Here is a 17750-nt window from a genome sequence, read left to right on the forward strand (position 1 = left end):
ACAACAAAACTGTTATTATTATTTTGAGATTTTTAAAAACTATTATACAATATTCTTAATATATAGATTTTGTACAAAATAAAAGTCAGTAAAAGGGGCAAAGGGAGGGTGACATCTTAAAAAACAGAGAAAAAAAGAGGAAGGGGATAGGAGTTGACTCAAACAACTACCACATTTAGGTGTGACAAAGACCAATCTCTTTCATAAATAAATATATGAAAATTAGACATCATATATAGCTCTCTTTCCAATAGCAGGGCTTTGCTAAATGTCTGTAGCATAGGTTATAACGTAACTGCTTTGTGAGACCCATTTGCTTAGAAAATTTCTGCGCATTTTCCGCATGGAGATTAACTGGAACCAGCGCAGCTAAAGGCCCTGAAATAAAAGGTATTTACCTCAATTATGGGTCTGATAGTCTGTGCCGTGCTTGACCTTTGGCTGTAATAATAACCCCAACCCCACCCTCAACCCTCCCTTCTTTCTCTTTGTGTGTGCCGCACTTGGCACAGGCCAAGCACAGAGTCTCCTTGAGGGAACTAGAGAATAGGGGTGTCCTCTTTTTTTCTCTCCCAAGGCCAGTGAGAAACAAGCTTCAGACTTCCCCACTCACAAAACACAGAGACAGTTGAGCAGAGCACATGTGGGAGGGGTGCACGGGATTGGAGCAGGGGAAGGTCAAAACTGCACAACCAACATCATTTCACCATTGAATTCCATCCTTACAACATGGATATTTCAGCGCTGTCCTCGTTGGTCCTTAGAATTTTCAACAATACAACAACAACTACAAGACAACAGAATAAACACACGAAAAGTGGATGTGGATGGCGATGGGGCGTTACAACCCTGTTTGACATAGGCTCATGCCACTCAGATTGGCTGATTGTTTTCTCCTTAAATCGCTCCCTTTGCACCTGTTTGAGTATTTTTGAAGCTCAGGGTATAAGCACTGAAAACATGGGAACAGGGGAACACAAAATACAGATAATGCAGATGATTTACAATACGAATACACTACCTGTTTTCAGACACACACACCCAAAGAGCATGGAAACTGAGGCTAATGATTGATCCCACCGTAACAACAGACTTTTTGTTCTATCCTTGTCTCCATCTTTTCCTTTGTGTGTACCCTCTGTGAGCAGGCAAGCGGACAGTGACATTGGCCCCTTCTCAGAGCAGGACAGCAGGCAGAGTGACTTGGCGTTAATCACAGTTTTGTCTCGCTTTCTTGGCACATTAAGTCGGAGAGGCGAGCGGCGGCCTGGGCGGCCGAGGTGAGAGATGGGAGGACGATGCGTTAGATTCTCAATAATGACGCATCGCTGCCGCATCACTTTGGAGATTAAAAGCAAGATGCTGAATTTCAATCAAGCCACATTAATGGCTCGGTGTGAGGAATGGTCACTTTGTCTCCACTGGCAGGCAGAGAGAAGGAGAGACTTTGAGGAGAGAGAGAGAGAAACTGGCACGAGAACCCCAGGTGAGACAAGGTGATACAGCATTTTAATTCACCAAATTGCTTGTGAGCCAGTAATGATAGAATCCATTTAGCGATGTAGTGACAACACTCTCGAAACCAATGGCAAAAGGGCGTTAAAAAAAACAGTGCATCCAAGATAAAGGTCAAAGTGCCAAGGACTGAATGCATGAAGCTGTAAATAACGGGGCTGCTGATGCAAGATGATGGATGATTGGATCCGATGAACATGTGAATGTCATTATCATTAAAACTGGTTTGAGACCATTATTTACAACCCCAATTCAGATAAAAAATGGAACAAGATGTACTTTATTGAAAGCAGTACAAAGACAATATATTTAATATTTGACTTTATCAGCTCAATTTATTTTTGTAAGATTATGCTCAATCTGAATTTGATTCTAGCACCAAACAAGCTGCAATAGGAGCAAAGACTGATAAAAGTTGTGGAATGTAAGAAACACCTATTTGGAACTCTTCACAGGTAAACAGATTAACTGGTTGCAGGTAATAGTATCAGGATTGAGTGTGAAAGTGGAATCCTCAATCCATAACACTTGAAATTGTTGCCCTCTGCTTTCATGTATGTTTTACAAAACTTTTCTGGAATTAGGTTTGTAAACATGTTGTATTAATGCATTCAGACCTGTGTCAAAACCTCTTAAATTGAATGTTTTTTGAATGTTAAATGTATTTTATAATATCTTTAACTTGAGGTGAGTGATAAAGAACAGGCAATGTTGAAGGTTATATGAAAAACTAATTTGAAAATCAAGGATCTAATCATAAAGCAACTGTAGATTTTTTTTTTTTTTGGTTGCACAAATTACTGTCTGCAGCATGACAATGACAGCATATGAGAAAAGGAGTCTAATTTAAATTCACTGCCAAGATCTGACACTTTACCAACGGAGCTTGTGATTTCCTCATTTGTTGCCGTCAAGCACTACAGCCACCTTACAAAACATGCCAAGCTCTGCCTGAGCTGCTCTGAGAACACGGTACACTGCAAGATGTGACCCACTTGCAATAAAGTGCATTGAGAGTTCAGTTCTCATGGTAGATGAGAAGCGATGTTGGGCTAGCACAGCTGAGAGATTGTCATCACAGTATAGCTGATATGAAGAAAAACCTAATGTGACATGAACTAGATCTATCGGAGGGGAGGGGAAATCAAAAAAGGATAGGGCGACAGAAGAATTGTCAAGACAACAAAGAGAGACGGGAGTGTTGGTCCTATAGTCTCTGCGTCAAGTCAGGAATGTCACAGTTGAGCACAGTGCTTCATGGGTAGGGTAGTTCTTTTAAGAGGGTAGGATGTGTTGTTTCAGGCTTCAGCCAGGCACCCAGCTCTGGTTGCTGTGAGCTTGCTGAGGACCAGCCAGACCGCTCATTCCCATCCCCATGCCCATGGTCACACCCATGCCCATACCCATGCCGATGCCCACCCCCTGGGCTAGGGAGCAGTCAAAGTTAAAGTCCATCTCCTCCCCAGAGTCCATAATGTCTTGGAGGAGGATGGACTCCACATCACAGTCCAAGCTTCCGTGGAACATGTCAATGTCCAGGTCAGCTGGTAGTCTCTCATGAGGATGAGGTTGGTGATAGCTGTGGTAGTTGCTACCAACATTACCATTCCCTATGCCCTGGCTGTGGTGGTATGGTCCGTTAGTCATGCCTTGGTGTTGTGGGTCAGGGTAATGGTTGTGACGGGGGTGTGGGGCGGTGGCCACATGGCAGGAGTCCTGAGGCATGCCAAGCATACCTGCTGGGTTTGGGGGCAGGGTGGTGGAGGCTGGGAGGTGGGCGTGTGATGGGGGGCTGTACAGGTAGGGAGCTTTGTGGTTGTAGGTGTGGAGCTGATTGCTGTTGCCGCGAGGGGTCAGGGCCGCAGCCCGGGGCGGTGTGTGGTTATGGCTCTGGCTGAGGTTGTGACCGTTGTGGGCGAGGCTGTGAGGTGAGCTGTGGTTGTGGTTGGTTACATTGTTGTGATTATGAGTATGGCTGTGAGTTCTGTTATGGCTATGAGCTGAGCTGTGACTAAGAGGTCCATTGTGGCTGTGGCTGTGGCCATTGTGGTGGCCAGGGAGGTGGCTGTGATGGTTGGAGCCTACTCCATTACTAGTTTGACCCATCAATGGATGGCTTTCCCTCTCCTGTCCCAGCATCATGTCCTTGGAACAGTATGGCTGCCCAGCTGGACCCCCTGTTAGCAGACTCTGCAGGGCATTGGTGCTGGAGTACGCCCGCATGGTTCCAGAGAAACTGGCTGGCTTGTTCTCCTGAATGGTCTGCATGGGTGAGTGGTGGCACAACATCCCCATGCTTGTTGCACTGTAGACTCCAGTCCCATAGGGGCTCTGTCCCTTCACTCCAGAGCTGTAGTGGTAGACAGGTGTTTGGTGCTTATGTCTGCCAACAGCTGGATGCTGTTGGTGCTGTTGTGATGGGTGATGGTGATGATAACTATCCTCCATCAATTGCTCATCTAGACTGATGGCACCTGTCAGGTTAGCAAGCTGAGGCAGCTGCTCCAAGGGAGGACAGCGATTCCCTGTCCCCATGGATGGAGAGCGGGCACTGGTCGGTGAGGGGTACAGGTGGGGAGAGGTGGAACAGGACAGGCCACCCTCCTCTGGTTCCTCTGGCTCTCCCTCTGCAAGGATAGGTGACAGACGTCCACTCAGGGTAGAGGCTGACGAACTGGCCCTGGAATGAAGGTCTGTCCAAGCATCAAACTCTCCATCTGTACCAGATGCACCTCCAGATCCTGGGTGGCCTTTCCTTGGTGGGCTGCCATGGTCAGGGGAGCCCTGAAGCCCCACTACAGCAGACCCAGCTCCTATCCCAGGACGGCCAACCCTTTTCCCTCTGATGCGACCTTTGCTTTTTAGATATTTAGTGCTGTTGTCCATGGAGACTGCTCGCCGGCGGGGGGTTTTGCCCATCTTGCCACCATCTGGGTTTAGCATCCACCAAGAACTCTTTCCTGTTCCCTCATTCTGCACCCTGATAAAACGTGTGTGGAGGGATAGGTTGTGTCGGATTGAGTTCTGCAGAGAGATGAGAGAGACACATGATGAGAGAAGCACCAAATTAAATTGTAATATATACACATTGCTTATTATGTGTACACAAACAAGGAAAGGAATGCTTTAAATTAGTGAAATTTGCATAAGATTCATAAAATGTTTCAGAGGAAAATAAGAATGTTTGACATCAAACATAAGAACCAACAATGCTGACAAACTTGATCACAAACCACAGCTGTCACAACTGCTTATAAATCATTCCATCTGTACATGCTGAGTCACAGAAATAATACGGCAAATTATCAGGTCGCTTCTATGTCTATTATTAGATAGAGAGTAGATACACGGCCCTCTGTGCAATCAGTGTCAACCAAAGTCATAAAACTGAGAGCAAATTCAGAAACACAAACATGTCCCGAGGATGGCTACAGCTGGCACGGAGCAAGACCCCGTTAGCGTCATCCAACCTGAAACGACCTGAAACTCAGTTTTAAGACACTCTCCTTATGCACGTCAATCCTCCCACTTTCATTTCCGTCAATCCATCTGTCCTCCTCTACTGCTCCTTTCAGCCGGGCTGATGTAAGCTGCTGTGGTTGGGCGTACTGTATGTTTGAAGTCGGTGCCAGTCTGGCTTAGTGCCAGCCCTGTCTCCTTCGCTCTCGTAGTTTGAATGGGGGGATGTATCGCAAGATTGAGCCGGGAGCAAGGAAGGCTAATGGATGTATCCCACCCTCCGACATCTACCTTCACTGCCTATCTGCCTTCCCCTCCCGTGTTCTGTCTGCATCATGAGCCCGCTTTTTCTATTGTCACACAGTGCTACATATTTTCAGATTTTTCTTTTCCTTATTTCAAACACAACTTTGCATACAACAGTCCTTTTCCCCTTACGCTTCCAATCTCTATGCCTTCAGTTGTACAGTGTGTCACAAATTACTTTCCAATTATCCTCTACACAGGCATTTACAGTCAGTGACTCAGTCATTCCAAGGATATACTTTTTTATGGTATTATCATTTACATCTGAATGCTGATGGTTTCTGATGTGCAACAGAGTCTGTCGTTGCAATCCGGCTCTTTGTTGTGCATGAGGCATTTTGATGCTCAAGCAGGAAAATATCAAATCAAAAGCACCTCCTGCGGTTTAGGAATATACTGGTACAATAGATAGATTCAGATTGAGGGGTAGTCACACCTTCACCATCTCCATTATGTTGCAGATTATTTGTATTCACACTGAATTGCACGGCAGGGAAACAAATAAATCAAATTGCGGCGGAGAATACATAAATGGCAGGCGAACTGAATTCAGGTGATCTGTGAATGCCTCCTTGGGTTATCTCACTGTGACACCTCCGGCATTGGGTAACCATGGCAACCGGGTAAACGTGCAACAGCAGAACTATATCATATTGTGGTGAGAGTCAAGAGAGTGAGAGAGAGCGATGGAGGGGGATGGGGGATGGGGGAAAGGATGCAAGAGGAGGCGGTTGTTTGATGCTGCTGCTCCAACACTAAACAGCCTTTCATCTCAGCAGTGCAGGTCCGCAGGGGATGCCCGCTCCCTGCTTCTGACGGCTTCTCTACGTGCCGCGCCAACTCCCTGTCTCACCCTGGCTGGATCATCCACCTATCATACCACTCCAAACCATCCCGATCAAGTCCTGAGCATGCCTGAATTAAAACATATGTAAGCTTTCATGCCATTCCACCACGGCCGGTTAAAAATGGGGCATCTTTCAGAGAGCTGAACCACTTCATGCTGAAACTCTGTGTGACCTGTCTGATTCCAATCGCGATTTATCCCTGTATGAGGGAAGAGCAGCCCCATTGAACTTGGAGGGATTTGTCATCATCCCAAACCCTCTTTATCTGATGAATCCACCTGCTAGAGAGATTTGAGAGATTTCGGACAGTGGCCAGCCATGGCATCATCATCGCTAGCTGATGGCTTCCTGTCGTGTAGTTTTCCACCACATGTTTTTCCCTGTCTTCCTGTTCCTGTGTGTGTTTGTGTGTGTGTGTTTTAGAATCTAAGAATAGCTCAGGTTGCAGGTGGTTCAACTGTGGGTGTGGTTCTGTCCGCCTCCTGTTCCCTAAGTCTGAGTCAGGGGCAATTTGGCCAGCCTATGGCCCTCACGCCCCCGAAACAAGCAGTCACTGCTAATCCCCCTCCATCCCCGAGTAATCCCAGACAATCCTGGGCTAATCCCAAGTTGATTCAGGGGCACTCCCAGCTGGGTGTCTCACACAGAGCCATGCCAGGTCACCGCAGCCACAGCGGGCAGCCTGGATATGCTATGATCCAATAGTTATACAGCATAAAGGAAGTTTGAGCTGTGTGAATTAAGGACACCATAAAACCTTTATAGGATGTAGGTTATATGTAATGTTGAACTACTCTTAATGTTTGCGTGTGTGCATTTTTAGTAGATGATTTCTGAGGCAGTAAACTGATGTTAACCGTACTCTTGATGCCTCTATCGAATCAACTACCTTTACTCTGCACTCTGTCCTTGAGGGTTGGCGTCGCCACATTTTTACCCCTACGGGTTGAATAGAATAAAATTGAAAACTTTATTATGTATTAAATATTCATAAAATGGAAATTCTCTTTCAGCCCCCTGGCTTGCTGAGCCAGACAGATGAAGCCCACAGAAACATACAATGACAGAGAGGAACACACACATCACACGCCTGGGTCCAGGAAGCTGCTTCCTATTCAAATCATACCCCCTTTAATACAATGGGCTGAGTGGAGAGGGCTCTAAATAATGAATGAACCAGTGGCTGGGCTTATACAGAGAGATGCACTGCCTGGACCCGTAATGCTGAAAAGAACAGACAGAGTCATAAGCAGAGGTGTGACTTCATTGTTTTGTTATCAGGGACATCCAGCTTCATCCTCTAGAGACACTAAATCAGGCTGAAAGGGGTTAATTTGGCCATAAAGTGTAAGAGGATAAAGGTAATAGTTTATGGAGCAATCAAAGTCAATTAAGGTGAACACGGTTCTCTTGGCCGCAGGAAAGCAATCAGCTTGGGTTCAACTCTCATTAAGGCCTAAAAATCCTGATAGCTGATTTAGATATTTAGACAATAGCTAGCAAGCTGCAGCATAGCACTCTTTGTCCTCAGATTAAAAGCTTAGGCCCTCTTCAACAAATCTGACATGTTGACACTTTTTTTCCATGAACACACAGGTGGACTAAGCAGTAAGAGGGTTTTCATTTGGCTCAAGGAAGGAAATGAGGTGTTCCAGCCAGGCAGACACAGACATTTCTAGTGTGAGCCTGGTCCAACAGATTATGGCTCAATATTTGTTGATGAGCAGAAAACACGTTCCTGGTACTCATCCATAATAACCTCTTTAAGAACCATTTATCTGGCTCTTGTAAATCTTACAATACCAATCAATTGCTCTAATGTTCCCCCACCCTTCTGCCATGCAAACTCAGTTTGATTCAGGGACTGGAGAGGCCTATTTAGGGGTTGGGAATCAATGGCATTTAATGGCTATCACTGCAGAGGCTTAGCACACATCAAGGTCTGACTAACCACACAATCCACCTGTATTACAAGGCCAGTATGGGTGCTCAATATACCATATCCCCACACAACGTCTAACCACCACTCTGCCCACATTGGCTTGTTGCCCGATGCGTCCCTCTGTTGCCACTCCCAAGATGTCAGTCAGATGTTAAATTGGGATTCGATGTAGAATGGGGGTAGGGGGTGTTATGACGAGCCCAATGGTTCATCTGGGATAACCTGACTGGCATGGGGACAGCTGTGCTGGGGGGGTACAGCAGGAGGTGGAGGGGTAGGAGTAGGGGTAGGGGTGGGAATATGGAGGTACCACAAGGGGCCCCTCCAAGCCACACAAAGAGATGCCCTCAAAATGCCCCCTACTCACCCCATCCCCCTCCATTAGTCCCCCCCTTCAGAACCCACTCAGGGTTTTTTTTTTTTTTTTTTTACCCGCTCACACACCCACACACATGCTCACACATGGAGGGGCGAGGAAACAGGTCAAACGGTTTATAAGACCCATCTTGTGGCCAATGCGCACTCATTCAAACAGAACTGAGTGAGGAACTGAGGGCTGTGAGTGGGGTCTGGGAACCAGCAAAAAGAAACCACTCACCCGATTCAAACAACCTCAAGGGTGAAGCAGCGTGGTGCGCTTGCCCAGCTAAGAACACAGCAGCTGTTCTTGTAGTGGCACCGGGTAAAGCCGTTTGCCACACTCGACTGGTATTACCAAACCATTTCATGCAGAATGGAGCCATTATGTATTGTCAAAGGGTATCCCTCTACGGTGCACATTCATTTTGATAAGCCTAAATCAAGGGGGAGTAACAGAAGCACTAACTGTGTTTATTGTGATGCTGTTTTTTTGCCTGTGCAGAAGGCAGGAGGGATCAGGGGGAGGGGAGGTTTCAACACAAGCAGTTTTGTTCAGCACAGGAATGAGTTTTGTCAGCTAAGCCTGTCTCCAGGCTATTGGTGGAAATTAGCGCCGGCTAAATATTCGCTTTCCATGATTGATGTCACGGCTCGCGTTGTCCCTTTGAAGGGAAATAAAGAATTTAGAGCCATGTGGATTAATAGGGACAGGGTTGGGGGAATTTTATGTGTCTGAGGGGGACTTGAAGAGGGACTGAAGGGCCTAATGGCTGCACAGATACGGCACAATGGAGCTGAGACGATATGGTGTATCACCGAGTGAGAGAAGACAAGTGAGACTATGACAGCGAGTACAAGGAAGAAAATTGGAAATTGTTTGTGTGTGTATATGTGTGTGAGAAAGATGGGGAGAGAGAAAGAGAGCGAGAGAGAGAGAAAGAGAGAGAGAGAGAGTGTGTGTGTGTGTGTGTGTGTGTGTGTGTGTGTGTGTGTGTGTGTGCGAGCGCGCGCGCGCGAGAGAGAGATGTAGCTATTTGCCTGAGAAGCCCAGAGTCAGATGATTAAAATCCCTTTAGGAGGCTTCTTTAAGAGAGACAGATGGGCAGACAGGCCTGTTTTTGGAATGCAATCAAATTGAAAAGATTAAAAAGGAGTCTCTTTTATTAGGAGGTGAGAAACAGTTACTTCTCTGCCACATGCCATCATCGCCTCCACAGCAGTGGTCACGACTGCATTGGCATGCAAGGCACATTACAGCCCTTGTTGGCGACGAAATAAACCTGGGATTAGGAATCGCATCTATCTCGGTGTATCACTGTGGGGTCTCCGAGGATTGGCAGCATTTGTAATTTCTTGATGAATAAATACGATTCACAGGAAAAACAGCAAAAAGTTCAGGCTTTTATTATTATTTTATTTAATAGGATCATTTCAGAAAAGGCTAAAATGAGCCTGAGCAACTGAGGGACTTTACACCGATAGCCGGTCCTATTAGAAACAGAACTTTCACTTAATCTCAACGCCAAATCTGAACAGGTGCAATTCAAATGTGCATTCCCTTGGCTGTCACTGTACTTGAATAGACCGAGTTTGCACAGTAGAGTGATTCGAGCACTGTGAAAGGTGCTCTGTATCCGACCCTATTATTCCACAACACTGCAGGAGTGCCATTTATAAAAAGGCTTAAAATGGAAAGCAAGTGTGCGGTAGTGTGTCTGGTAGCCTCAGATCAGGAAGTGGCTGTGGAGAGGGGTGTAATGCAGTTGGTAGGGGATTCCTGCCTGACTGTGCACTAATTGCATCCAATGGCTGGCGAGTCATCAGCGGTGCCCGCCCCGGCGCCAAGGGAATGGTTGGCATTGGGGTGGCAGGGTGTGGGATAGAGAAGGGCTGCCGCAGCTTTGGTGGGTAAAAATAGATGCTGACAGATTAGTAGAGCATCTGAGACCCGGATAGGGGATCGGAAAATCCGCTCGCCTGATGCCAGGGACAGCTGAGTGTTTCCGGTGGGCACAAAGGGGACACAATCTGGGCATCACGTCTGACGCCCACGCACAAAACGGGGGGAGCCTCGGAGTGGCTGTGGGCACACGAGTGAGCACGTGTCACCATCTCGCATAGGTGTGGTTTTTCCACCGGGACCCGCAAGGTAGGCAGAGCTCACGCCCTCCCACTGAGAATTCACACAACAGGTGTTTGGGCTGGGCCACCTGTGGGGCCGGCCGCCTGCTCGCACTTCACACCTCGTCTAGGGAGCAAACTAACATTTTCCACTGGGCTTGCCATGCTTTTGTTAAAGACCAGCACGTTTCTGGAGAGGCTTTTACAGTTTGTTTTTTTTTTTTTTTTACAAGATCTGCGAGATATGTGTGTGCGTGCAAAGCTTGCACAAGTCAATCTGCATTTATGTGAGCGCCTGTGTGTCTATATTTGTGTATCAGTCCATTTAATAGCCAACAGGCACAGTGTGGATTTGATTATATTGAAACCTCCCCTCTGCTATGTACAAAGAAACTGACGGCCAACAATGAAATCAATGCAGGCCCAGGCTTTTTTTTTTTTTTTTCCACACTCGGCCTCTACATAATCTCATTCATAACAATGAGAATCTCATTTCCCACATTCTAAAGGTCAGTGCACACCTCTGATCACACTTTAATAAACATCATTCTCAGCGTTTAATTTAATTTCAGCAGAGCAGGAAACTCATAGGCAGCCATGCACATGGCATGCAAAATTCATCCGATCGTCCCTTTAATTGCTTCAATTTTACAGTAGGGAAAAAAATGACTGCAATCAGGGCGCTGGAAAAAAAAATCGCACTGGAACACAGTCGCACATCTGCAGAACACAGACACAGGACACATAAGTGGGTACAGTCAAGTGCCAGTTTCGGTAACGTTTTAATAAAATAAGCCTCACAATTTTTTTTTCTGTTGGACCGGCACCAAGTAGTGGCTCCCCGTCTCTTTGTCATCACACATTTTTAACTCTCACCTAAATTGGCAAACTGCACCAAACAACCACACATGCATGGTCAAACACACACACGCACGCACACCTATGCGCACACTCTCTCACACACATGCCAACATGACACAAAGCCTGGCACACCGGGCACACTCATTACCGCAATGCCAAGCTACCAGTTGCTAAGGAGACCTGTGGGAGAGGGAGGGTTCCTTGTTGTTGCCATAGCAGCCGGCTCGCTCCCTGCCAACTCTCTCCCTCGGGGAGAAGCGGGAGGTGGGGGGTGAAGTGGGTAGAGGTAGGGGGCAGCGGTTTAATAGGGCTACGAGGTGCAGAGGAACTTCATTAGCCATCAGTGTGCTCCCCATGAATGCCTACCCCACATGCAACACTTCAGCCTGCAGACTTCCACTTACTCACGCACAGCCCATAGACTCCCACTTATTTGCAAACCTATGCGGAGAGGAAGATGGTGAATGGCATGCTTAGAATTAAAAGCAGCGGAGGGCAGGGGAGGGGAGGGGGGGTGTCTAGTGTATCTGCGGGGGGAGGGTCGAGAGGGCAGAGGTGGGTGAAGAACAAAAAGAGGATGGGGGAACAAAGGAGAGTTGGAGAGGGTCTTGAATGTGGAGGCCTGCTTGGATGTGAACAACAGAAGCCGAGGTAGTTAAAGGCTGTATGGAGGCATTTCTCTCTGTAACCTCCTCTTCCGAACCAACCTTGACCTTCAGCAACAGCCTCTATCCTTCAGACCGTAGAATAGCGCCGTGCAGCCAAACACACACAAAATAAGGCGCATATGTTTTCCCTGTGGACAATGAGGCCGCACAACAAAGTACACAAACGCAACCAATAACCCTGCGAGGTTATTTTAAAACACACTATTTTACCTTTTTCTCTTTCCCTCATGACATTTCCACAGTAAAGCACACAAATGTAAACATGCTGTTAACATGTTTTCAGGTTGTCTTTCTTCAAGGTTAAGTTCACCAAAATATTTCAAAGTAAGCCGTTTTCAGCTGGGATGTCGGGTGAAGTTTTTGCACTCCACGAAACATTTTTTTGGAGCTTCGCGGCAAAACAGAGTTGCAGCATTCTTAGAAACAACTGAAGTAGATGGGTGCTCTTTTTAAAACGTGAAAACCATAAGCCCCGAGATCACGGATTGATTTGAAAAAAACATTATTTACACTCTTCTTCATTCCAAAATGTTCACTTTTGCTGGTAAAACTGAAAGCGTTAGCTCAGCCATGATCGAGGGTGTAAAATGTAACATCTTTTCAAATCAGCTTTTGACCTCTGGGATACTTGGAGGCTGAGATTTCGCCAGATGAGCTGTATGGATCCATTTGATGTTTTTTTTTGCAGGGGGGGAGGGGGGTGGTTTTTTTTATGGTTTAAAATAAGTCCCTAACTACTTCAGATGTTTCGGAGACTGCTGCAACTCGCTTTTTCGCTGTGAAGCTCCAGAAATGTTTTGTGAACTACCAAAACTCAAGATAATGACTTTTCAGTTGTGGGTGAATTTATCATTTTAAAATCTGCTGTGCACAAAACCTAATAGACGGACGGTTAATAATAAATTAAAAAAAAAAAACAAAAACAGTCGGATGCTCAACTTGGTATCAGCGGGGTAGCAGCCACCTCTGACTTCCTACGATCCATTATTTTTTTGTTTCAACACACACTATGGACGTCGTCGCTGTCATATCTTTCAGTTTCTGTTGTCAGACTGTACAAATAAAATAGTGATTTTGTTTGTGAATGATGGCTATAAATGCTACCTGTTGGAAGAGCTGTCGAAAACACTCAGCACATGATTGACAACTTTTCAAGCTTTTTCAAAAACACAGCCAAAACCTCTTAGCCCGCAACCGTCTCTGTGATTATTAGTTGTATTCTTGTTTTTCAGGTTTCTTTTTTTTTTTTTTTTTCATTTATGTGACATTTAATTGTCAATGTATGTAACTGGTTGGTACAATCTATCATCTTAATGTGACAGCCCACGAAGTACCACTGGGGCTTTTATGAGCATCCAATACAGCTTTTTTTGATTCATCCACTCTGGGGGAAAAAAAAAAAAGCTTTAAGGTGTAGAGAATCTCACTTTGAATCGGATGGAGGGACGAAACAGAAAAATAATCAGTTTTTAAATCCATAAATGTATCAGTGTACATAGCCTCAGACATATGAATGAGATCAAGGACAAAAGGGGCTTCAGTGACCGCGTCACTCAGACGGTCCACAACGTTGTTAAATCTGAAAAATCTGACTCTGTTGAAAGTTTCACTCCACGGTGGCACTTTGAGATCATTTTTAAACAGGTCTTTTTGACAGAACACACTCAACCCACTTACAAATGTCAGTGTTAGTGTGTGCTTTTTGCCATCAGGATTCACGACAGCGCACACGCGCGACAATGAACCAACAACTACGTCCACATTTACAGAACAATCCATCTTTTCCGTTTTTTCCCCTCTTTTTTTTAAGATTCCAACTGTCAACTGTTGCTGATCAAAAGCGCTGCCAAACAGAAAAACATGTTTCAAAATTCATCTACGTCGGTGTGGATACGGGCCCCTCAGAAGCAGGATGCTTGCGAAAATCAAGGGAGGAGAGATCTCAACCGTGGGGTCAAAGTGGTTTCTGTATTCAGGAGCAGTGCTTCAAATATTGACTGCCTGATAACCCCCGACGCTCCTGGCTGCCTTAAATTTTTCTTCCAAGTAGCGGCGTACAGTGCGAACGAGGGAGAGTATCGATCCGTCCTGAACGAGCTCGCTGTGGTTATATGCAGTAAAGAATACCGCCCACCGCCCGCCTCAACCTCTCCGACCTCAGACTCGAGCCTGACCAATTCGGGCGCAGAGCTCATAACGAGAGAAAATGAAGGCGAGCGAGAGATAGGCACTCCGGCCCGACTGAGAGGAGTGAGGCGGAGACGGGGGGACAAGAAAAGACAGGATTTACCCCCCTTTCCCCCCTGCCTCCTCGCTCCCTCCTCCTCTCTCCCCTGTTTCCTGCAACAAAAAAGAGCCCAATTAAGTCAGTTTGAGTTAGGGTCTCCTCTCTGTGTGTATGTGTGTGTGTGTGTGCGTGGGCAAAAATGTGTATCCAAATCATCATTGTGTGTGCAATAAATGGAAATAGGGGGGCAACGTACTGTAAGTTGTGGAGTCGGAGAGGGGAAGGGGGGGAGGAGGAGGAAGGTTTGTTGGGGTTGAGGGGGGAGAGAGGGAGGGGGAAGGCACTCTCTCTCTCTCTTTCTCTCTCACTCTCTCTCACTCTTTAGCCTAAGAGGGCCAAACTTGCTCTCAGCTCCTCGACGGGAGACGCTGAAATATTAATCGCCACGCTCCAGCCGCCGACTAGTGAACACAATCGCTTCAAACTCCCACCCTAATGAGTGTGTTCATGAATGGCTAATGTGCACAGATGGGGGGCTGATGACTGGATGGATCGCGATGGGGAGGTGAGGCAGGGAGAGGAGGACGGGAGGGAGGGGAAAGGGAAAGGGAAAGGGGGGAAAGTGAAATTTTCGGCGGGGCGTGGTGGAGGTGGTGGGGAGGGGGTGCCGAGGCGTGCCATGACCTTTTAAGAGCCTCCTGAAAACTTAATTAAGACTAACCCCGCGCTACTCTCTCTTTCTTATACTCCATCTCCCACACACACACACACACACACACACACACACACACACACACGCTCTGGCTCATGCCCACATGCCTGCACACACACACACACACTCACACATAAAAAAAAAAGAAGAATCTCTATGATCCCTCATTCTCATCATCTCTCCTCCCAGTGTATGCCGATTGTTTACCCCCTTGCCCTCTTCGCACACACCCCACTGAGCTGCTGCAACAGTATGTTTCAGTGGGTAGAAAAAAACTTCCAAATGACTCACACAGGCTTTTTTTTTATGAACAAGTCGATTTCTTTGTCATGTCAACGCGCACGCACACGTCCTGAGATGAACAGAAAAACACGGGCGGACATTAAAACTGCAGAGGCAGAGGTAGGTCTCTCCTCGACCTGCCCCCCTGCGTGGATACATCTCTGGAAAAAAGAGGATGGAACAAATCAGCACGGCTCCCGAGAGCGAGGTGAAGAGCTCTTTCACCTTAAATGCCATTTACTCCCACCGAGAAGTCGGGAGATACATCTCGCTGATGGTTTGAGCCCTAAGTGAATGCTAACCTGCCCGTGACACCGGGCCGTGTAGGCCAGCGCGCCCCTCTGAAGTGGAGCTTGTTCTTCGGGAATGTTAATGCCTCACATGCATCTTTTATGGCCGAATCTGACCCGCTCTTTTTTACTCCTGGGGAAAACCTCTCCGCCTCGGCATCCTCATCGCCAACTGTCCTCCTCATCATCAATTCAAGCACTGACGTCAGAAAACTCCTCATAGCATGTGGAGGGGTAACAAGAAATGCGGGTTAACGCGTCTTCCCAAGACTCTTGAGGCCGCGTACGGATTAAGAGCACCCGGCGTGCAGACGCATACCCAGACACACATACACACACGTGCACATGCACAGACATGCATACACTCACAGCATCTAATTAGAGGAGTGAGATGCTGTGACCTAATTCCTAACCTCTCCTCGGCAGTCAGGATCGGGGCCTCTGCTCGGATCGGTTGGATTATGGCGGGAAAAGCACGGGAATGGAAAGCGACTGGAGGGAGGGCCGGTGGTGGGAATTTTTTTTTTAATGGGAAGTAATGGAAAGCTATTAGCCTCTATATGGCGGACAGAGCAGGATTTCACACACAAGCACCATTTCTATCAACATAAAACATAACTAGGTGTTCCCCAAGTCAGGGCTGCAACTAACGGTTATTTTCACTGTCGATTAATCTGTCCGTCATTCTCTTGAATAATCAATTAGTTGCTTGGTCTATAAAATGTCAGAAAATGGTGAGAGATGTCTGAGATGACGTCTGTAAGTAACCTGTTTCATCAGCAACCCCAAAGATCCTCAGTTTCCTGTCATAGTCGAGCAAAGAAACCAGAAATTATTCACATTTAAGCTGAAATTTATAGAATTTTTGCTTTCTTTCTTGGAAAATAACTCAAAGCAACCATCTGATTATTAAAACAGTTGCCAATTAATTTAATAGTTGACAACTAATTGATTAATCATCGCAGCTCTACCTCATATTCTGTACAACATGCCAGACAAAATCATCATATTGATCATTTCTATTTGGAGCATTCATTCAATTAGTCACATATGTAGGCGACGGGTTGAGAAACTTAACAAATCATCTTGTGACTGCAGCTAAATTTAAAGTGTGACACCGATGTACATCACACAACATAACGCATACCACACATTTTAGTTGGGCTGTGAGCACCATGCACTCAGCTGTCAAAGATGCTACACTGTAATTTTATAGATACTTAAACGGACGTGTAGTTAATATGTCGCTTCGGTTTTTAAGTTCTGCTGTCTTTTTGAGTTTTAAAAGTTAACCATGTTGACGGGCCAAGTTAAGATGATGGCTACCTCCTAAATATCTCGCTGGCTGCAAGTTCAAAGGCCGTCAAAAACGAGGGAAACTGCCCCACTGCTGGCCTCTTTGTTGATATTGTTAAAGACGCCTTTTGGACTTTAAACGAATTGGTAGAAAAAGAAGCAGTGTGTGTTCATTTAGCAAATCAGATAAATCTCTCATAAATGTTGTACCATGTCTAGCATTTGTTTTTAAAATACATTTAGCACATTTTGTCCCTCGACCTTGTGTTTAATATTGCTTTTGTTTTTTTCCTGACGCTTACTTGCCTTTTTTGTCCCCAGTTTCTAGAATGTGGACGATGTGAGAAATGTTCATAAATACAAAGTAACCAAAGTTAAAAGTTACAAAAGAAAAAGTTAACCATGTCATTTTTGCAGCCACTGTGGAAACAATGCGATCATTTAACTCATAAACAACAGCTGCAGCGCTAACTCCATGTTGGCGTTAGCATCTAGGTAGGTTCAGCCAGGACACCTTCTCGGACTCCCACAACTGCCCTGACATCAAGAGGATCCATGTTAACGTTTCGTATGCAACGAACGAGAACAAAGCATTTCTTTGAATTTTTGAAAAATGTTTCTAAAGAAGTGTCTTAACATTAATTTATCACATTCTGGACGTTCTTCACACCCTATCTTCTCAGTTTATGTTCCGAGGCGTTGGAACCACTGTATTCCTCCCTCGGTATCAGTCAAAAGGCGTTAAATATAAAGGAGGCTTAACATATATGTCTAAAAAAAAGACTTTTATTTCTTACCTACAAAGGCCACCTCCATAGGATGCCCCTGTGCATTTGGGCCCCTCGCCACAGACTTAAAAAAAG

The 17750-nt window shown here is 46.0% G+C and overlaps 1 protein-coding gene across 1 annotated transcript in view; it reads right to left on the reverse strand.

Moving 5' to 3' along the window:
• Positions 1 to 1774: 1774 nt before the first annotated feature.
• Positions 1775 to 17750, reverse strand: part of LOC119005424 (forkhead box protein O3-like) — a 33696-nt gene continuing 17720 nt past the window's right edge. The window contains exon 2 of the mRNA XM_037073018.1: positions 1775 to 4539. Coding sequence (XP_036928913.1) covers positions 2821 to 4539 — 1719 coding nt within the window. The 3' untranslated portion in view covers positions 1775 to 2820. The remainder of the gene's footprint in view (positions 4540 to 17750) is intronic.

Source organism: Acanthopagrus latus, chromosome 17 (genome assembly GCF_904848185.1).
Source record: "Acanthopagrus latus isolate v.2019 chromosome 17, fAcaLat1.1, whole genome shotgun sequence".
In the NCBI taxonomy this organism is placed as follows: Eukaryota; Metazoa; Chordata; class Actinopteri; order Spariformes; family Sparidae; genus Acanthopagrus; species Acanthopagrus latus.